Raw genomic sequence first — 21839 nt, 5'->3', positions numbered from 1 at the left:
TTGATATTCTTTTGCAATGTGAATAGTTGGATAACATTTTGCAGGGCTTTCAAAGCATGACATCTATATCGTGATTTGTATTAATATATGGCAAGAAAAGATTAGAATGCGTTCGGAACTGTGTAAAGCACAATTTAACCATTGATGTCATGAAAGAAGATCAACAAACCATTCATTCACACAAAAGATGCAGCCAAACCCTGTTAGGTGCAACCATCACCGGAAGACATTATATCGGCGGTGCTTCATGTACTGAGGTACAAATTTTTTTGGGATTTTTTTTTTTTTTTTTTTTATATGAACAAGTGACCGGCAGAGTTATGATCTTCACTAATTTATATTTCAAACCAGAAGGTCCAGCTCAATCGCTCGTTACATTTCTCAAATTAATTAGAGTTCTATTATCAAGCACATACTCACTCACATGTCCATATTGCTCGACATAGTTGTGCCATTGCTGTGAATAATTGAACTGATCATGAACCAAAAAGTGCACATGGCCGTGTACCTGACACACATTGCCCTCTAGCTCGTAATTATATGGCTCTCATGCAGCTGGGCACGTTGCTGGGACTTTGGACGGTTTGTTCAGTGTATAATCCACACCTGACCTGGTCTCACGTGCAGCTGCGACCAACGCTAGCGGCCTCAGCGTGGTCGGTACGTGCCGTCTCCTTCGTTTTTTCTTTTCTACTTTTGTTTTTAACGAAAAGAGATGGATATAAAATGATAACGACGAAGGAAAATAGAGCTTGCTGTATTGAATTCTTAAGTTTTCTTTCGGATTTTTTATTTTTCGTCCGATTTCGCGCGGCACTGGGAGCAGCAGTCGTCGTCGATCCCAACCGCCTCCCAAGTCCCACCCCACTCTCTTTTGTTCCCTTCCTCCAAGGCGGAGGAAGCTTTTTAGAAACCCTAGAAGAAACTCGAATAATTTGGAAATCTTGGTGATGCTCGGGAGATGGAGAAGGAGAAGGAGATCACCATCTCGAGCGCGCTCTCAGACGAAGGGAACCCGTCCAGGTATCCCGATCCCAAGCTCTCTCGCTCTCTCTCGTCCGTGATCTCGTTTTTCCAACTTTCGATCCCTTGTATGCTGCCGAAACTAGGGTTTTACAAGAATCGGATGGTTTGTGTTCTATGGCTCTAAGGTAGTTCTATTGCACAGATGCTGCTCGTGCTTCATATGCGATCAGATGTTCTCGTGAGGTAGATTGTTAGCAGTTGTTCCAATCTAGAGTTGCAGTAATTGCTAGCAATATGAATACATAATTGGTTTCTCATTGCCTTAATACGCCTTTACTTTTAGGGTCTGTTTGGCTGGGGGTAATCCGGCATAGAAAAATGAATTGCATGTTGGATTACCATGTTTGGTATGAAAAATGAAAGAAAGATATGGTAAAAAAATTGATGGACCCATGTTTATTTTTCAAAGAGAGAAGGTAAAATATATACTATGGGGGGTTGGTATTTGATAAATTCTCGAGTGGTGGTAATCTATACTTGACAAAAATACCTCCAATAAAGTTGCATATATGATCATTGAATTTGTTCCGATGTCTTTTCAAATTCACTCAATAAAGAGCTTTTGCAAAAAAATTAAGATAGAAATAGCATTATGCAAAAGGCTATATAATTATAATCATTATATAAAAACTAATAGAAGATGACAATGCTATCTTAGTATTAAAAGATTATTTTATGTTGAAGGATATATTTATAAATTTTATTATATTTCTATACAGGATTATCTTCAATCAAATGTAGTAATCTTTTTTTAATGTCATTTTCAGGAGTAATTTTTTTACCAACCAAACGTGATAAAAATTATTTTCCTTCGCAATTATTTTTTCAGATAAATGATTCCCATAAATCGTCAGATTATCCCATAATTTGACACACCCCAATCAAACGGACCCTCGGTATAATATTTGTTGTTCTAGACTCATTTGTTAGTATCTCTACAATGCTTGGTCAGGGGAATGATGCTCTCTTGTAATACTTATATTGCAAGCTCTTAGTATGTTATAATCTTTTAGATGTATTGAGGAAGATTTTATATTTAATTTTCTTGATTTCCTCACTCCTTCCCTTTCTCTCCTCGAAATATTAGATTTTGGATCAGTATGTTGATGTACATTCCATGTTTTCTCCATATCCTGCACAAGTGACTAGTTAAATCAGGGAAACATTTTATTGCCAAAGTAGATGTTCCTCTTGTAAAGTGTATTCTGCTTGAGAGTACTGGAGAGCCTAATCTTTGAGTGGAACTTCTCACGTCAAACATTCTTTTGATTATTAATTTTTTTCTTCAACCATCTAATTGCTAGGTATGAACTGTTGAGCATGGTGAGAAAGCATTCTAACTTGGTGGGTGAGACGGCAGTTGATGAACAGGATGCATCAGACATCGGAATGGATGCTCAGTTTTGGCATAAAATGTTGGATTTGTATTTTATACATGGTAGGATATCAAAAGGACGTCAGGAAGATGACCTTATCTTTTTTGTTAGAAATATGGTAATATTCTAACCAAATGCCCACTGTTTCAGTGAATGTGCTATTTCTGCTATCTTTTTATTTTCATTTTGTCAAACTAATCATATTGTATTGTTACTAACAGAGCTTGCATGGGTATGGTTTCAATGACACTATGGAGGGCCATCCTCCCTTTTTTGTCCGTAGATGGGCTCCTCAGGTATTTAAAAAAAAAAGAAAAAACTCAGAATACATTCTTAGCTTTTTAAAGTGTTTTTTTTATCTTTTATAGTTGATTTCTATCTATAATTTCCTTTGACGGCTATAAATCAAAGAGTTCTCTCGAGTGGTACTAATTTAGATGGCTAGCTTTCAACAGCATTCATTTAGAAGACTTCAAAGAATATTGTGTTGTGCTAAGTATTGGAAATTATGCTAGAGCCCTTTGAAATATTTTCTTTTCCAATTTTTTTTGTGGCTAACTTAAGCTAGAGCCCTTTCCTCATTTGATGTGCATGTCCAACTACTGTAGCACCATGATTTTATGTGATTTTGCAATTTTTTGAAAATGGAAGTTAGGATTTTGTACAACTGGGTTTTAAGAAGTGTTTGAGAATGTTGATTTTGTGTTGTGTGGAATTAGAACATTCCTACCCTGATTGCAGTTTTCTAAATTCATTTTTTTCCCTAGCTATTATTCCTCCTTTAGCTTTCCTTGTAAACAATTAAACAGCTTTTCTTACGATATGTCATTAGTGGGGCTTCTATGACCTTGGGAGATTATTGCTTTGAGGTATATTTGAATGGCTATTTGCTATAGGGCATACTTTTTTGATGGTTAATATTGGCTAAGAGTTGATATTATTAATGGAAATTTCTTGATCTTCATGTCAATCAGTTGGAAAAAGTAGTTGGTGAAAATTGTGCAGATGTGGACTGGAGACGTTCTTTTTACTTGAATTTGATTGCCCACACATCATTCACCGTTACAGTTGCAATTTGTAGGTATATCCTCTCCCTTGCCTATCAGATATATGATCCTTATTTTCTTGACACTGCAAAGGTAGCCTTGTGATGGGTCTAGTTGTGTTCTTTGATTCTTTTCATCTAAAATGAATATTTTTGGGATGTCTAATTGCTTATATATCGAGTTAATTTAATTTTGTTCTTGAGGACAAGTTTTTATATTAGCTAAACTTTACCAACAAATCCTTGAGGAATGTGATGATGAAAGCTATATTTTTGAAGTCTGAAAGTTATATAAATAACCTAATTCTTAGTTGATGGTAGCATCAAAGAATGATATTTTTTTGATATTAATCTTCTTTCACTTGAATAGACTTGAACAGCTGAACCTGTCATTCAAGTTTATTATACAGTTATACCTTTTGGTCTTGTTTTGAATTTCTCTAAACAGATACAGAGAACTGTTTGACGTGTAAAAACAAGTTATCGGTTTTGTTACAAACATTAACAAATGTACGTCCATACTATAATGTTGGTATAATAGATTTCCATACCTGCATGAAACTACATAAATGGTGGTTTTGCTTGGCATTGGTCATGTCTTGAGATCTTGCTTTTGCAAAACTAAGCTAATTTTTGACATCTAGGCATCTAAAATGACAGTGTTCATTTCCCATCTCAGTTTAGTAGACTAGAGTCTGCAATTATTATAGTTATTTCATTTCCTTCCAAGTTCCAAGTCAGTTGCATCTTTCCCTTTCTTTAGCACATTCACTTGATGGTGCAATTTTATACATTTTCTTACATTTCTAGTTCTTAACATAGTAGTCATTTTTACTCTTTTTTTTTTTTTACTTTTGCAGTATACAGGATCTGCACAAACATCAAAATGGAGAAGTGACATCATTATCTCCCATATACAAAGTATATTCATCATCAGGTTCTTTATATATTGAGAATATTCTTTCTTAGGGATTAGTATCACGAACACAGGAGAGCTGCATTATATCTTGGAGGTTCTTTTCCTTGTTCACTGGGAGTCTAAACCACAGGGGCTTTGCATGTCTATCATCACTTGGAAGTATCTTCTGGATGCTTTTGTTTTTCGTAGGATGGCAGGATGTTTGCATAGAAAGATGCAGAATAGCAAATGTATGTTAAGGTAGTCTAATTTGGACTAGAAAATTATTTGAGAATTGACGTTGTCAACTATTATCCTCTTTGATTACTGAAATTTTACGGCTGTAATTTTATTTTCTTTTTCTAATTGATTCCGACAGAGATTTACTTCTAGATCATTTATAGAAGATAGTTGTTGACTATTATCACCTCTTGTGATATCTTCTTTTGACCTGATGGAGAACATCAAAATATAAGTTTCATAACAGATAGTTTATTGTTGGATCCTTAGTCTCTTTTCAACTTGTATCCTAGTTTGTTTACTTCCATTACATTTTATGTCAAAGTTGAAAACATTTCCCTAGAACATGCTTTGAAATCGGCCATCTTTGTGTACGCTTTTTCTATGCTTAGGGAATCTTCTAAGGGCTGCTATTTAGGCTTGAGCATCCCTGATAAGGTTGGCGTTCCTTGCTAGCACCTGTTCTATCAGATTTCATGGTGGGACACTTTCTTGCCTAATTTCCACAACCAGGAATCCATCAGTTATCAGAGGAAAGGTCAATGCAAGGTTGAGAGCTGGTCATAAAAAATTCACAAACTTTTCTTGGTTCTACTTTTATATTTCTAGTCTAGCCCATGTAGATGGCATAAGTCATGTAGGTTGTAGTTGAAGATGTTCTCTAGTTTGTGCTTGTTTCTGGTTCATTCTGATAGAGTATCTTTTCTGTATTTTACATCTTTGACATTTTATAATATGAATAAAATATCTATGAAGGAGAAATTTACTATCTTATCATTCAAGGTTGGTGTGTGGTACATAACTCATTTGTTCTTCCATATATTAAAATATCATCTTTTAGTCCTTTTTACATGCAATGGCCTATATTTTGGCTTTGTTTGTTTTCTACACCTAGGGTCTTAACTATTTACAAATTGATGATCTGATTTTCAGATTATAGTGTGAAATGGCCCTTATCTTAGTCTACATACGCATTGAAACAGGTTGTAAAGACAGTCTATGCATCTCCCAGTCGTGTTAATTTTCATCTGGACCATAAGAAGGTACTTCTATCATTTTAAATTCGATAGTCATATTTTTCTTTTATTCATAATTCCATCTGATCTTCTTTTTCAGGCTGTAGAAACACTACCTGCCTACCCAAACATTTGCTTTGCAGTTGATGACTTTGATGATACTTTTGATGCTGTGGTGAGATGTCCTACTTTTACTTGCTCTTAGTACTGCAGTTGGAGGGCTAATTCATGCTTTCTGCTTCTCATCTTCTTCATACTAGTTCCAGTGTTATGGATATCTGAACTACTATTTATTTTGAAAACAAGTGAAGTATGCTGATCTGAAAAATTCTTTCATCCTTTTGTTTCAATATCATAGACCTTTTCTTAGAATTCTGTCTATAGCCTCATGATTGATGGCTAACATGGTTATAAGTCATTCTGCTGATGTCTCATGAGGTTTGTTAGTTAATATCATAGTTTTCTTGGTTTACATATGACAAGATAAATTAACATGTATTTTAAGATAAAAGAAGCCATTCTTTTCTTTGAACCATTTAACCCATGATACCCATTGACGACTTTAGTATCTGCCTTGCATTTGCACTAACATAAACCAAATTTATTTTGACTATTTAGTCTTTCTATGAACTAATAAAATTAGAGGAATTAATACCATGAGGTCCAAAACAGGTCTCCTCGTAAACATTTCAATTTGGCAAGATAGATGCTTAAACATGGGAATAAAAGGTTGGGTTTAGGAAAAGCTCAAAGCACAGTGTTCTAAAGTAGGTCCTTCTATATTAGCAGAAGTTTTTACCCATTATCAATAACTTTCTTCTGTTTGGCTGGTATTATAGTTTATGACATATATAACATTGAGTTATTGACCATTATCTAACATGTGTTATCTTAAATATTAAAAATCAGCATTGTGAATTCTTTGTCATCTGAGTGTATCAAGGATACTTTTCTCCATCCTGATTCTATTTTAAATGCTTTTCACATTTTCAAGTTTTCTTCCCTCTTCTGTCTCCACAATGCATATTCCTTTCCTGATCATGGCCGTCTGGTCTGTGCTGATCATGATCATACTTTTATGTGTTAACTCGACTTTTAGCCTCTAGTTTATGTACTCATTTTGAACTGTCTTTCCTTGATACATCAGAAAAATGTGAGATAAAAAAGTGGTGTTCAATTTGGGCAGGTTTTGTCGGAAACAGATCATTGCTATTGTGTACTTCTTAATGCACATGGTGGGGCAGCTTTTCCAGCAGAAGAGGATCAGCCTGACTGCGACTCTAGTGTGTCTTTGAGACTTGAGAATGATCCAGAGAGAGCTAGGTCATCCAAGGTTCAATTTACCTACCAAAATGTTTATACGCAAAAGAATATCCTTCATTACATGTAAAGATGTGTTTTTCCTTTTTTTTTTTCCTTTTTCCAGAAATAGCTGCTTTACTCAAGCTATAATTGATGCATCATTGACAATAAATGTTAACAGCTCCACATATATTGTAATTGCAAATATGTGATGCTTCAGATGGTAATCTTCTAATTTAAGCTAGTAGCTAATGCTGTCATAGCTCATATTTTTTCATTGCATATTTAACAAGGAAGTGTTTTAGTTCATTTGACCAAAATGGAATACATATCTATGTAGGGAGAAGAGTCATGGTAATAGAAATAGCATAGGAAGACCTGTTTTGTGTATCGGAAATGGCCCAGATCACCTATGAGTGGAAACAAGTAGAAATAGACTGATTAATTCTCTGTTGTTCGTAGTAGCTTGTGGTTCCAAGGTAAAAATGGGAGCAGGATTATGATTTTAGCAATTTGTGCCACTAAACCTCAAGTTGTGGGGCTATAAATATTCAAATTTAGTATTCATGAATGTAGGATCTTGTATTTGTTTAAAGGTCAATTATTCACCATCATAGGGTGTGTGGGCTCCATCTGTTAGTGGATGCAGTTTTTTCATGAAACAACTTCAATGGGCCTGCTAAAAATGAGTCGTGGCGTGCATATCTCAATTGTGTTGGTTGTGGGTCCATTAGTAACATTTTGTAAGTTAAATATTTTGGGTTGTCTGTTGAACATGTTTGGACATTTACTTCATCGGTAACAGAATTTTTGACTAGGTTTTATAAGAATTCTATATGAAAATGTTACTTTAGTAGTTTCGCATTAGATCGTTGGCTGTACTCATTGTGTTTGACAGTTCTAGAAAAAAAGTAATCAAAGGAGATGCTAAAAGACACTTTTTTTTGAGGAAGGCTAAACGATACAATTTCAAAAAAAAAAAGAGCAGGTGGGTCCGATCTGAGAAGTTAAAAATTTGCGGGTCTTGCTAGATAGGTGTGACGTGTCCCACCTGTGTGATGCATTGAACCTGTGTGATGTGATGTGTTGAACCTGTGTGATGTGTTGAACCTGTTGGGCATTTGCAGGATAGGCAACAAGAACCTTCTAATAGGTTAAGTAGGTATAATTCATAACAGCTCATGCTAGTGCTAACCTGATTAGACTTTGCCATCCTGACTTTATATTCTTTCATGTTGCAAATCCAATGGTTGAAAGTAGCTGACACCTTGACATCTAAGTTTAGTTCATCCCAATCAACTCCCCCAACATCTCCTCCCCCACACCCCTCCTCCCCCCTTGAGGAAAAAAAGGGGGCTCATCTATTGTTAGAAGACATGGAGCATTTCATAATATTATCTGTAATTGTACATTATGAGGGATACTGGCATCACTAGTCAAGGTTTTGAATTTTATCTATTTGGTTTTTGATTCACATAAATCATCTTAGAATCATATGTTCTATAGATCATCCATTAGCCCTTCTTAGCCTTCTGCCTATGATATGGTGTACTGGACGATACTAGTGTGTACCGGGCACATCGTATCATACTGGAACTAAATTGGTATGCAGTATGGGGGGGCGTACCAAGTGCCAGTGCACCGAATTGATCCTCATGCCAGGATACTGACACTATACCATGTTGGTATGGATATGGGGTTCACTATTGAAACAGCAAACCTTGCTTCTGCCTGTCATGCCTTACATGTATGACCATGTCTGACCACTTCATCTATTACAGTAAATTAGGAATTTTATTTTGTCAATTGATACATGCTTTCTGGAGGTACTATGAACCCTGATCCTTTTGGGTTCAATTGATTTTGGGATTTGTAACATTGTACAGATACATTTTTGTTGAGGATTAAGTGGTCCCTGTGAAGCATAATAAGCTTGTGATAAGTGCCTTAATCTCAACTCTGGTATGTTTAGAAGTGGAAAATGGTAATTTTCAATTAGTGGTGTATAGAAACTTCCAAAGATTGGGAATGCACCACTCTTGTATTTGCTTCACTCTGATGATAAAGGGTTAAGCAAAGGAGGAAGAAGAGATAAGGAAAGAGGAAGAGAAAGTAGAGAAAGGAGATAACAAGTGGAATCCACCCCAAACTTCAAATATAAATAAGTCAAATAATCCAATCTTTACCATTCACTATGGCTTTACATAGGAACAAAAATCATATGGGGCTGGCACTATAGAAGGAAATATGGGGCGGGCTTCCTATTTTGCCTTATTTTCTCTAATGTGCATTTTAAAACAAAAGTCCGATAGTTAGGGACTTCTACTAATGGAATCATTAGTCTCATGATTAAAAAAAAAAAAAAGAAATCATGCATGGCATTCTCTTTCTTATTCATTTGTAAAACATATTTTTATCGGTACATACTACATGGCCAAATAATACACACCAAGCAAACTAGTAATCTAGCAAGTCAATACATATATTTTGATAAATTAATATAATTTTTAGAATATGGTGTACATCGATACAGTAGACGGTCAAATAATGCACACTTAGCAAATTAGTCATCTAACAATCTAATACATACATTCAAACAAATTGATATACAATTTTTGAAATATCATATTCCACAGTGTACACTACATAGTCGGGTGATACATACTTATCGACTTTCTAATACACATCACAAGTTTTTTTGATATACATCCACCAGTGATCCAATGCACGCCTCTAAGTAAATCGATACACAATTTTCAGAATATGCTTTTTACTTGAAGGTGCATCTTGAATCACTATTAGGTGTGTATCAAAAAAAATTTATGGTATGTATCAGGAAGTCGATAATTATGTATTTCTAGACTATGTAGTGCATACTGGTGAATATGATATTTTAGAAACTATGTATCAATTTGCTTGAATGTGTGTATTGGATTGCTAAATGACTAATTTGCTAAGTATGTATCACCTAATCATATACTGTATATCGGTGAATTCCATATTCTAAAGACTATGTATTGATTTATCTAGATGTATATATTGAGTTTATAATTAATTTGTTTGGTGTGTTCATCTAGCCATGAAGTATGTATTGGTTAAAAATATGTTCTGAAAATGAGGGAGAAAAAGAATGTCGTGCTTTTTTTAATCATGGATTGACGACTGTATTAGTAAAAGAAGTTTTTGACTTTTAGGTTTCTGCTCTACGATAGGCATTAAGGGAAATGTGGCAAACTCAGAAGCCAACCCTATCTTTCTTTCTATGGTGCCCACCCCATATGATTTTTGTTCTTTATATAGATAACACATGGCACTTTATTTCATAAGGTATTAATGCTTACAACCAAGATTCGCGGACTCGGTACCAGAACTCATGTCAACTGGCTGGTGGTACGGATCAGTACGGGTCCGTACTGGATCGAACCGGCACGAACCAATGCAGAGGAAAAGAAGCGAACCAGGAGGAGTAAAAGAGAGAGAGAGGAGAGGGGGCGGGAAGGGGAGGGAGAAGGGGGAGGGAGGGAGAGTGCGGCCGAAGGAGACATTGGCAGTGGCCACAGGCGGGCTACTAGCGCGCTCAGAGGGCCGCCAAGGCTCCACTTCATCCACTGATCCTTGGCCAAGAGAGAGAGATAGAGAGGGGGGAGGGAAAGAAAAGAAGGGAGGAAAAGCCATCGGAGAGGTCGCCGAAGGTCCTCCGACTGGCCGCTATGGCCGTCGAATGGTGCGCGCCGCGAGCATGAAACAGGGGCAATCACCCTTGTTTCACGAGTTTTTTTTAAAAAAATGCTGATTACAGTGAAACCGACAAATTTACAGGCTTCACTGTTTCTTAGGATTTTTTTAAAAAAATTCTCAAATAGTGAAGCCGGCAATGAGTTTGCCGATTTCACTATTCATCTTTCTTTTTAAGAAAATCCGATGAGTGAACAGGGGTGATCGCCCCTGTTTCACAGCCACGGCTCCATCTGCATATTTTCTGTCGTCCGTGGCCACGACGGCCATCCGGTGCCCTTCGGCAGCCTCTCCGCCAGCTGCTCCTCTCTCCAATACGGTTGCTCCCCCTCCTCTCTCTTTCTCGCTCGATTAAATGTCCTATTGGGCGACGCCAAGCCATGGAGGCCTCCATGGCCCTCCGACGGCCTCAACGGACCACCGTCTGCCTCTGACGGCATCGTGCCATCTCTCCCTCCCCTTCTCTCTCTTTCTTCCTCTTTTTCCCTCTTCCTCATCTGGTGTGCCATTTTTCTCGGCCAAACTATTCCAGTTTGCTGTTGGGATGGCTCGGAATGCCCTGAACCATCTGGTTCGAGATGGTTCGATGTTCCATGCTTACAACTTTCTAAAAAAAAGAAAATGATCAAATGCTTTCACAAACTCCAAAAGATACATGCATGAACCAAATTAATAAAGCCTAGAAACACTAAAAGACACATTTATAATAATTAAATTGGAGAATTAAATATTGTTGGCATATCTTGTACCTGGAAGTTCATACTTGGCGTAATGGTAATCTTTATATCATGCTGTCTCATTTTTTTAAGAAAAATATAAAGGTTTATGGTTTGTTAATGGTAGGAATTTGAAATTCCTACCATAAGATGATGGAAGATGGAAAGTTGTATGTAGTTAGATTAACTTTTGTTGCTTGCTTGTGTTATAACTTTCACTACATTGCATGAGAAAATAACTTTATATTACTACCAGTTGGTGCCTAGATATGCGCAAGAGTTCCACCTGATGTGGACCATCCACCTTTCATATCTAGGACTAAGACCTGACTGCTTGAAAGCTTGGCAGTTAGCACATGCCTATAAATCAAGGGAGAGTTCTTCCAAGACTGTACAGTGTATGTATACGGTTGGACTTAGGCACTTAGGTACATTCAAGGGTAGCCAATCCTGGATCCGATCGTCTGTTCAACTCTTGGATCGGTGCAGATCTGTGGGGGTGGGAGAGGTGACCGGATCCAAGTCTGGCTACACTTGAATGTAGCCAAGTCCATCTCTCTCTCTCTCTCTCTCTCTCTCTCTCACACACACACACACACACACACACGCACGCACGCACACGCACATAATCTACAACTACTAGGTGGTACAGAGACACTAAAATGCAGGGAGCATGTCACATTATAACTATGAAAGATCAGTTGATAATTGAGTACGTAAGTGGAACCTTAAGAACTGGTCTGGTTAAGGAAAATGGGTGGTGGCGTTATGGAAATTGTATTGGACTTGTGCCATGAAGATTCGAAGAGGTGCCTGTTTCTGTCAAATGTTCTCCAAAGAGAATTGTAAGGTCTTGTTCAGAAGAATTTGGAAGAATCTTATTCAGGATGAAGCTTCTTAATATGGCTGATTAGTGAAGGATGATTATAAAGTTGCACGTGCTGGTTATAGCCTCTGAAAGGATTATTGGTCTTTAAAAATATTTTTTATAATTTATGTTCGTGATATTTTGGTGGTTTCTCCAATCTATCTGTATAATAGTTCCACTACTGGGTTTGGTTTTAAGAATGGGGAACAAATTGCTTCAAATTTAAGAAGAAAAGCTTTTCTTAAATTAAAAATAATAATTTAAATTTTGAGCAAACCAAACATATGCTGTCATTAGCATCCATGTCATGGTTCTTTATTTCTTTTGAATGCCATGTTGGCTATATTAGTTGGTTGCTTGATCTGATGCATTATTCTTAAGAATTATCATATTGACTTCATATATTATATTACTAGATGACATTTAGGTAAGTTTCTTGACCTGGGTATTATTTATGACTGCAGCTTACTCTCTTCTCAGGATTCGTCAGCTATCAGATGGTTCGAGAAGCGTATGATGGTGTGTGTTGTACATGTTTCTTTGGCCTGTATTTAATCTTGTCTACTTGAAAAATAGTGCTTAAACTTAGATGTTTTCTCTCTTGATGAGTTTCAGCTAGGACATTTTTTAAATCTTTTGTATGTCTGTATTTTTCTTTTCCTTTTTTATAAAGGGCAGTGGCTGACGGTGCTTTTGAGTCTTTAAAGAAGCAAACCCTAGTATTAATTATTATACGGATTAATTATTTCAGTGGCAACTTGGCCAGCAGTTTCAATATATTATTTTGAGTCACCAGGGAAGCAAGAAATGGACTGGGGTTAGGGAGATGAATCTTCTTAAATGAGAACCCATATGCTGACTGTATAAATGATTATTTTGGTATCAACAGACCTAGGGGTGATATATTAGTATATGTTTACTGGTGGGCATATTTCATCCATCTGAGCATGCTTTCCATTAGTGTTTCTCTATATTCTCCTAAATATAGCCATTATTTCATCTCAGAAAACCTTTTTAAAAATATAAGTCCTACTTTCATCTCAGTTTATTGTCTCCCCTTCCACGTATATGTATATGCATATAACAGTCAAGATTTTCCTCAACTCTCTAGTCAGCTTCATGTCCTTTTCTATGCATCATTTATTCTGTTAAAAACGGCTTCCAATTGATTTCCAAGCTTTGTTGGAATTTCTTTCTGCAACATCCATATTAGCTTAGAGTTTCCTCTCCTCCTCCTTAATCCCCACAAAGGTTTGAGTAACTCTGTTTGCTCAGAGGACTTCGTTGCACGTGTCCATGTTATCTCAATAACTTTTCTTTTACTTTTAGTCTGTATGTGTAGCACCATGGCTATCTGTACCATGCTTATGTTCATCCAGCCATGCCTTATTTACCACAAAGCTGTCTCAATATACTCTACCATGTCCATCTTTTTACTTACTTCGGAACCACATAGCATTGCAGGCCTTATTGTGCTTTATTAAAACTTCCCTTGAGTTGTTAAGACATGAAAGCAACCCAGAAATAACATCTGTTGATCTCTAATTTTATTACATATATTTTCATCAATCCCTCTAGTTTTTCCTTTAATATATTCAGATACTGGTTTATTGTAAATTCTCCTTTATGCCAGTCTTGTTGGGATTGCTTTTACCGTTCTTCATTGCCATCTAAGTTTGTGAATTGCAATTTAAAATGTACTATTCAATCTTTATTGACTTTTAGGCCCCTATCCTTCATAAATTGAACCAGCAATCAACCTTGACCTTGTGTCCTTTAGTCAAATTGTGTCATAACAACTATCGTGCTAGACAGTACATCTTGATGAATACCAGCCTCTAAGTTCATATAAGAAGACAATGGCCTGGTGTCGGTCCTTGGTGTATGCCCCGAGTGTGACTGGATTTTCACTTGTCTCGCCACAGCTATCCATGATACTTGTCTCATCTTTCTCGAAGTTGACAGATTATTTGTAAATTCTGTTTCTTTTCTCTAAATATTCCCATTGAGTGTCTAAGAGAAATACACCTTGATCATTGACCTTACTTTCCTAGATTTGAATTGGTTTTCTAAAATTGAGCACTTCTATAAATGTCTATTTCATCATCCTTTCCGTTACCTTATAGTATAAGTTCAATTCCATGATATTAGTGCACTTTCCTAATCTCCTTTATTCTTGTCCGTGGGTACCAGATGCTTCCCCCATCATTTGGCATTTTCTGATTCTAATGTATCATTGGATAAGCTAGAACCAAATTGATCTGTCTTGGTCCTTGATCTTTTGAAGCACTATTGATATTTCAGTCGGCCCTAGTGCCTTCCCCCTTTTTATCTATTTCATAGCTCTCTTTGTGTACATTATCTGAGACCAACAATGAAGCACCTGGTGACAGTTCTTGATGTGCTTGGTATGAACAGGACAAACATATGAAAAGTGGACCTTGTTTTAGCATCTACTCTGTGTTTTCTAAGCAAACATTTTGGTGTTTGGCTAAGCAGATAACTATGAGGATATGATAAGGCTGTTCTGGCAGTGATATGATGATAAAAGAAATGAAACATGGAGGCAATTTAGTGAAATTTATGGTGGCTAATTCTCACTTGGAGTGCCCTCGGAACTTGTGTTAAGGTCGTGAGATAGTGATGCCAAGCTCTTGTATCACTAGACTTGAGGTGAATGCGCTGAAACAATCATATGATCTCATTACTAAATAGGCTAATGATTTGAGTTTGAAAATTTAATAGAGTAGCATATCACACTAAGGATTCATTTACAGGATCTTCTGAAAATTCTGTAATCTATAATCTGTGCAGAAAGTTTGCTGAAGGAATGGAAGACTATGCATTCGGAGGGCTCAGTTATGTATTTGTGACACCATATAAAACACATCATGTAATGAATGAAAATTGCAACTGTTAATAGCACTCGAGTTATTTACTGTCTATAATGTATAAACTTGTGCACATGATATCACGTTATCTTTTTCTGAAAATATTTAGTCATTAAAGGATTAATATTACCATATTATCATTAAAAGTAAACTGAAATCCAGTAGCACTGGAAATTGTGACTAAATTTGTAATCTAATTCTTTTATAAGCTGTTTTCTTTAACATAAATTGAAGACATATAGGAAGTTAGATATCTGTAGACTTTCTTTGGATAAGATTGCATTATTTTTTTTGTTTTATAGGCTTATTGACTTTTAGCATGCAATTTACTAATTACCCCAATTTATAAGTTGGCATGAGGAAAATAGATATTATGATTACTTCATTCATATGGAAGCACATGATTTGAGCAAGTTAGATCAGTCATCAATCTGCTTTAGTTGAAATCTAGTAAATTATATCTATATTTGCTTACTTTTGGCTGAATTATAGCAGTATAATATGGTAGTTAACATCTCTTTACATGTAATCTAGTTACTTAGGTTGGTGAATAAATATTAAAAGAAGAAAGTAAAAAGAAATTCAGTACCATTTTTGTTCCATGAAGTCAAAGAATTCACTGACACTCCCAGATTGGACTCTTTTCTATTTCTATTATAAGTTTTATTTGCAGTGTTATTTATAGGATGCCTAGCAATGTATATTCCTATAGCAACATGCAAGCAATTTCTTGTTTTGACCAAAATGGTTGTCATTCAATATTTTTTATTTGTTTAAATTTTATGCACCCTTCTGGGAATGGTTAGTTATCTACAACTAGTTTGAAGCATTTAATTTACTGTTTCAGCTGGCAAATCTAGATTTGGGAGTCTTCTATCAATTGGTCATGTTCAGGCTAAAACAGACAGGCTTTACATGAGGGGTCCTGGAGGGCGTGGGGAAGTTGAAGTTGCTGTCTCTGGAATAGCAGGTTCCTAAAATTTCTTTTGATAAATTTTTGATTGATTTCTTTCCTCAAAGACATATGAGTAAGATTTTTCAGATTTTAAAGTGATTTTATGACCTCACTTTTAGTTTATTGCATAAATTTGAAGTTGAATGTAGATACTTGTGAAGTTGAATGCAAATGCTTGATAAATTAAATCTATTGTCAGTTATGTGAGTAACCTTGACTTGTGTGTTATATCCATGCACATTTCCATGTTAATGTTCTTTAGTTCACCTTTAATATGGTGCTAACAACCAAAATATTCATGTTTGGCACTTTCTAAATGAATCTTTTTTTGTTAATTCTGTTTCTACAATTGTCTTAGACTGCAGACCAGGTCCCGCTAGATTATCTTCTCCAGAGAATATTGAAAATCATGTATTGTTTCCCCTTTGGCTGTATTTCTTATTACCAAGAAGATGGATAAGCTTGTGGGCTATTATGCTGGAGCATTTTCATTGAAAAATACATCAAAGAATCAAAGATGACTATTAAATGTTTAATTATACTCCCATCTCCATCCACCTCCATGGGCATGAGTCTACAAATAAGAATTGATAAGTAAAACAGTTGTTATCTTTAGAATGAGCTTTGTCAGACAAGATTCAATATAAACTTGGAATAGTTTTTCCATAGAAGTATGTAACTATAAGAACTGATCTGTGTATTAGAGAGTTTATATGGTGTTTATTCTTTTTAAGTAAACTAGATGCAATGGTTTTGTTTCTATTCTTTCTTCTTTTGCTAAGAGGTATTTGCATTTCTTTATTTTGACCCTATAGACTAGTCATCAGATCATTAATTTGTTAGATTTTGGTATATGTACAAGCCTACCCTAGAATTTCAAAATGGGTTAGTGGATGGCTTGCGACGTATGATTCTAAGACGATTCATGTGAATTTAAAACCAGACATACTCAAAGCCTTGACCAGTGATGCCAGTATCTCTAATAATGTGCATCTAAAGAGAACACTACAAAAATGCTTCATGTCTTCTAACAATTGCTGGACCCCTATTTTTGGAGAATGGTGTGGGGGAATTGGTTGGTTGGCATGGATTGTACTCAGATGTTCAACAAGGTGTCTGAGCTACCTTTCAACTGTCATCTTTGCAGCACGAGAAGGGGAAAAATAAATATTGTCAGGATGGCAATATGTGATCGGGTCAGCCTTAATATGCTAACATGAGGGGTTATGAATTAAGGCTGAATAGCCTACTGGCAGGTTGTTATTACCTATACAAACATGCCAACATGTCGTACACATCACACCCAGCTTGCAAAGCCCTTAAATTTAATACCTAAGATTTGATGTGTTCTTAGCAGCAGGTGTTCATATTCCTGTTTTGCTAGTTTCTTACAGAAAACTTGATAAACAATGAGAGTTTCACTCTTTTTGTATGGTCTGGAACACTAAGAATTGAGCATGGCTTTCTTTCTTGGTAGAATTGGAGCTGTGTTTGTTAATCATGGGTTTCTTTCTTGGTAGCATTGGAGCTATGTATGTTGGCAGGTTAGATTTTACAAATATTTGATATGAAAGGTAATATGTTTATAATTCAATATGGTTCTGGGAACAGCATCTCTCTCTAAGCTTGTTTTTAGTGATGGGATGGATTTACCTGCCTGTTAAAATGACAACTCAGATGACATTAATCACCTCTAAAATGATGCTTTTGTTGCATTGTAGATCAAAGTCACCAGTACACGGGTCCTCCTTCACCACTTCAGTTATCCAAGAGAGGTTTGGGTATTGGCCTGGGGACTATAGTGCATAGAGCAGCTTCTGCTGCTTCTGAGTTGGCCAAGCATGCTTATGCCGTTACCAACAGGAGTTCTGATTTAGAACTTTTGCCCCTCAAGTGCTGCTTGATGTCTATCTCTTTACCTTGGGAACTTATTGCACACGACCTTTTGTTCAAGGTGAGTTCTCTGATGTGGATACATAACTGAGACATATCATGATTAATGTCAAGAAGTGATTTGCCGGTGTCAGTGTGCTACTCTGTGCTAGCTTTGGTGATTATGTACTGTAATTTTATTTTTCCCCTTATAAATTAGGACATTGCAATATGAGGCATAGATTGCCGGCATGCCATTCTGATCCACAAGTGTTGATTTTTTAAAGATGATGGCAATAGTTTCTATATTCAATATGATGACCCTATAAATATCTATATAACCCCCATAAGCTCTTACATGTAGGGAGATAGCATCGTCTGCTTCCTGCCTGCTTTTGGCTTTTGCTTTGACCATAATAATGAGAGACTGTTTGGTAGCTCGGAATAACCTAAGAGTAATGCTTTGGAAGCTCAAAAGTGATCCAGAAATCTCGTCCAAAATCAGAAATCCAGCTGGTGCATGGTTTCACGGACCTCAGCTGAGTGCGTTAACACCAGAAGTGGGTCAGTAGTGTGTGCGTCCTTTTTAGCTGGGTTGCATGGCATCACCTGCCAGATGGATTCCTTATTTCCATATCTGTTTTTGGCTTCTTTATCAGTGCCTAAAGCATTTCTCTTCTTAACATAAATTTATCAGACTTCCTGTATTCCTTTATCCTTCCATTGGTCATGACCCTTCTCTTCCTAATATATTTGTGGCTATATATATGAAGTTTTCCTGCTTGACCCGATTTCCCAAATGACCAGTGTTCCCAGGTGCCACTTCACTGGTCAAGTATTATATTGTGGATGGCTTTTGTCTGCAACTTTTGGCAAGTTTTTTGCTTTTTGTTTTAGCCTCCGTCTATGATGCATGCAACTAGCAAAGTTGTTTAACCAGTTATATAGATTGCTACTTCAACAGATGAGGTTACTCTTGCTCGTTTGGGAGCATAGAAATTTCAGTTTTCTGAAGTGCATTTTTTTTATTATGCAAGTATCTGGGGAAATATGACTGCATGAATCCATGTCATTCTCACAATCGACTGACTATCAGATGCCATCTGTTGATCAAGATTTTGCCGTGTTAGGTTTTGCATCACATCAGTCTCATCTTAATAGAACCGTCAGAAAGACGTGTTGGAATACTTTTAGTGTAAGGTTTTATTTCAGAGGCTGTATGTTAAATTTACTTGTTGATTTTCTCAGGCAAACCCTCCAGTGAGTCTGTGATGATCTTCATGATTGTTGCTGGAATCTTGGTGTTCTGATAGCAGCCAAGCAGGCGCAGCAAGTTGCCAATACCCATGACTTCGGGAAGATACCGCTGTTTTGAAAACAACGATACAGTTTATGTATACCAACTCACTTCTGCGCCCTTTGTCTTGATTTCCATTTGCTTGATTTATCAAAACAGCTTCAGTCAATAAAAGCCTTGAGGGTGTTTACCTTCTCTTACATGATTGCTTTGCAAAACAGCATATCATATGCAGTTTTTCGCTGCTCACGGATCCTGCATGTAGGGACCAAAAGGCAGATTATGCAGATCTGGGGTATATATTTCACTCAAGAAAAGAATACAGAAAGGCCTCTTTGTTGATCTCTTTTGTGTATCTTTGCTTTCAATCTTTGCGATGATGGAAAGTTTTTTCTTATAGTATATGGTTTTGATCATCCATTATTGATCTTTGGTCCCACAAGAAAGCTGAGAAAAGTTCATGGCCTAGCAGATGGCCACGAATTGTGTTAAGTGCAAGAGTCAAACTTATGAATCTTGCTTTAGGTTCATGCATTTCGATGGATTGCTTTGAGCTCTGGATGCTTTCATAAAATAAAATCAATAAAAAATAGTGACAGGACGTGACTATCTATGATCAATTAGATGAGAACTTTTATTATGGAAGCACTTGTAATGGCTTGGCTGGGTAAGATCGATGTGAATATTGCAGCATCTTTAGAGAGCAACTGTTTAGGCTACCTTGACATCTCCATGTGGCAGGCAGGCAGCCGCCAAATGTTGATTGATATAGAATCTCATAGTTGATGGGGCATAAAAGTCGGTAATTATTTGAAATCTTCCGCATGATATCCCATCCGAGATTCCATTAACGCCTGAATCTGCTAAATAATTTCTCATGCTAGATTATTTCATGTTTAGGGTAGGAGAGTACAGATAAACACTTCAGGAGGTTGTATTGTGAAATGGAAAGATTCTTGTAGTAATTGGAGTATACCTAACGGCTGCGTGACACCTGGATTTTACAAAGCTACAAGGCAACCATCGCTCATTACATGATTCAATATAAGAGCGTCTGACTAACAGTTGGAACCCCTAAAGTTGTTGTTGTTTAAATGTGAAGTCTTTCAGGTGATACTGCAAGAACCTGTAGGCCAGCTAGCAGGTAGATGTCGTGTAATCTACTGCTCCACCAAACTGAACCAAACTGCCAGTGTCTTTCTATGGGGAAGGAACAGGAAATCCCCACGTCTTAATTAGAGTTAGCAATGACCACACTGGACCATTCTAATTTCTAGGAAGGACCTGTAGCTTTTTCTTTTACAGAAGCTGCCACTGCTGGATCTATTCAAACGACCTCCCAACTACCTAAAGTCATCCTACACCAAGAAACCCATGCTTTTCTCCCAGTTCGAAGCTTTATATCCCCCTCGATTTCATGCAGAAGTGACCACTTTCCTTTCCTGCAAACCAGATCACTTTTCCCAACTCCAAAACAACCGGCTTTATCCCTGGTATCCAAACACACCATGTGTATGCTGCCTTTTGTAGACGTAGGCTCTCCTAGAAAGCCTAGGAGATAAAAAAGAACCAAAAAAAAAAACATCTTACCATTCTTTAGATTCCTGCACAATCCTCATAACCATAAAGCCCATAAAGCGGGTGGGAACAATCCATTTCTTCGTAACATGATTCCCACTCTTTGGAAGTGGTCTAAAGCAATCGTTGGAACTTTTGTTGGAACCGAGGATGATACTTTGCCATTCTTTAATTCATCGGATATCTATCAAGGACAAGCTCCAACTAATGAATCTTTAGTCTACAATGAGACACTTGGCAAGGGCGGGACAGGTGGATCTCCAGGTGGCTAACATGTATTCGAGAGAGAAAGCGATGGCAAAAGCAACGGTCTACCATTTTAAAGCGGACCGACCCACCTCCTCCAATGTTTTCCTGACCACTGGAAGTTTTCCAAGACCAAGGAGAGAAAGTTGAGGCCATGGAAAAAGTGACTAGCTTCTGAGCCCCCACTAAATCTTTCTTTCATATTGATCTCGTGCCAACCACCTGTTTCAGTCTTACTTCTCCACTCATTTCTTCTTCTTCTACTTCTTCTTTTCCAAGTGGCACAGTATTAATTAATACCTCACCATCAAGCATTCATGGAATAATGTCCTTCATGGATTAAACTAAGAGAGGCCCTTCAGAAGTTCCCGGTAGCTTGCTATATATGCTCCCCATCAGAGTGAGATTTGGGTTAAATTGGGAGCTGTCAGACTACCAACTTAAAAGAAGGCCATGTTTTGTATTGATATATATATATATATTATATATATATATTTTTTTTTATATATATATATATAAGAGAGAAAAAGAGACAGAGAGAGAGAGAGAGATTAGTCTACAAGGGTCCTTGCGGTAATGTTGTTCAAAAATGCTGCCCATGTGTTCCATCCTAAAGGAAACATATTGCAAAAGGAGATGGGCAAGTACACTTGCTTTTTTGAATGAGTATTCTTACCGTGTGCCAATCTCCCTCTAAAATTGTTTAAGAAGTTATGGAAATTTGTGTAACAGAGTGACAGAAGGAGAAGGTTACTTGATATTGAAGCAAGTGCAATTT

At 36.8% G+C, this 21839-nt stretch overlaps 1 protein-coding gene across 2 annotated transcripts; it reads left to right on the top strand.

Moving 5' to 3' along the window:
* The first annotated feature begins 718 nt into the window (after positions 1-718).
* On the top strand, positions 719-19439 carry LOC105055871 (uncharacterized). Of its 2 annotated transcripts, XM_010937876.4 has the most exons (12): positions 723-1023; positions 2331-2520; positions 2624-2698; positions 3377-3483; positions 4308-4368; positions 5569-5628; positions 5702-5776; positions 6788-6934; positions 12687-12741; positions 15961-16083; positions 17790-18022; positions 19189-19439. In XM_010937876.4, the coding sequence occupies exons 1-12, from the start codon at positions 962-964 to the stop codon at positions 19210-19212; spliced, it is 1212 nt and encodes a 403-aa protein (XP_010936178.1). In that variant the 5' UTR covers positions 723-961; the 3' UTR covers positions 19213-19439. The 2 variants fall into 2 exon arrangements, with proteins under 2 accessions (XP_010936179.1, XP_010936178.1); XM_010937877.4 differs by lacking the exon at positions 17790-18022 and having other exon boundaries at positions 719-1023.
* Positions 19440-21839: the final 2400 nt, after the last annotated feature.

The sequence above is a fragment of the Elaeis guineensis genome, chromosome 13 (genome assembly GCF_000442705.2).
Source record: "Elaeis guineensis isolate ETL-2024a chromosome 13, EG11, whole genome shotgun sequence".
NCBI classification, from domain to species: domain Eukaryota; kingdom Viridiplantae; phylum Streptophyta; class Magnoliopsida; order Arecales; family Arecaceae; genus Elaeis; species Elaeis guineensis.
The sequence above is the reverse complement of the archived record's forward strand: the minus strand, read 5'-3'. Positions and strand labels throughout refer to the sequence as shown.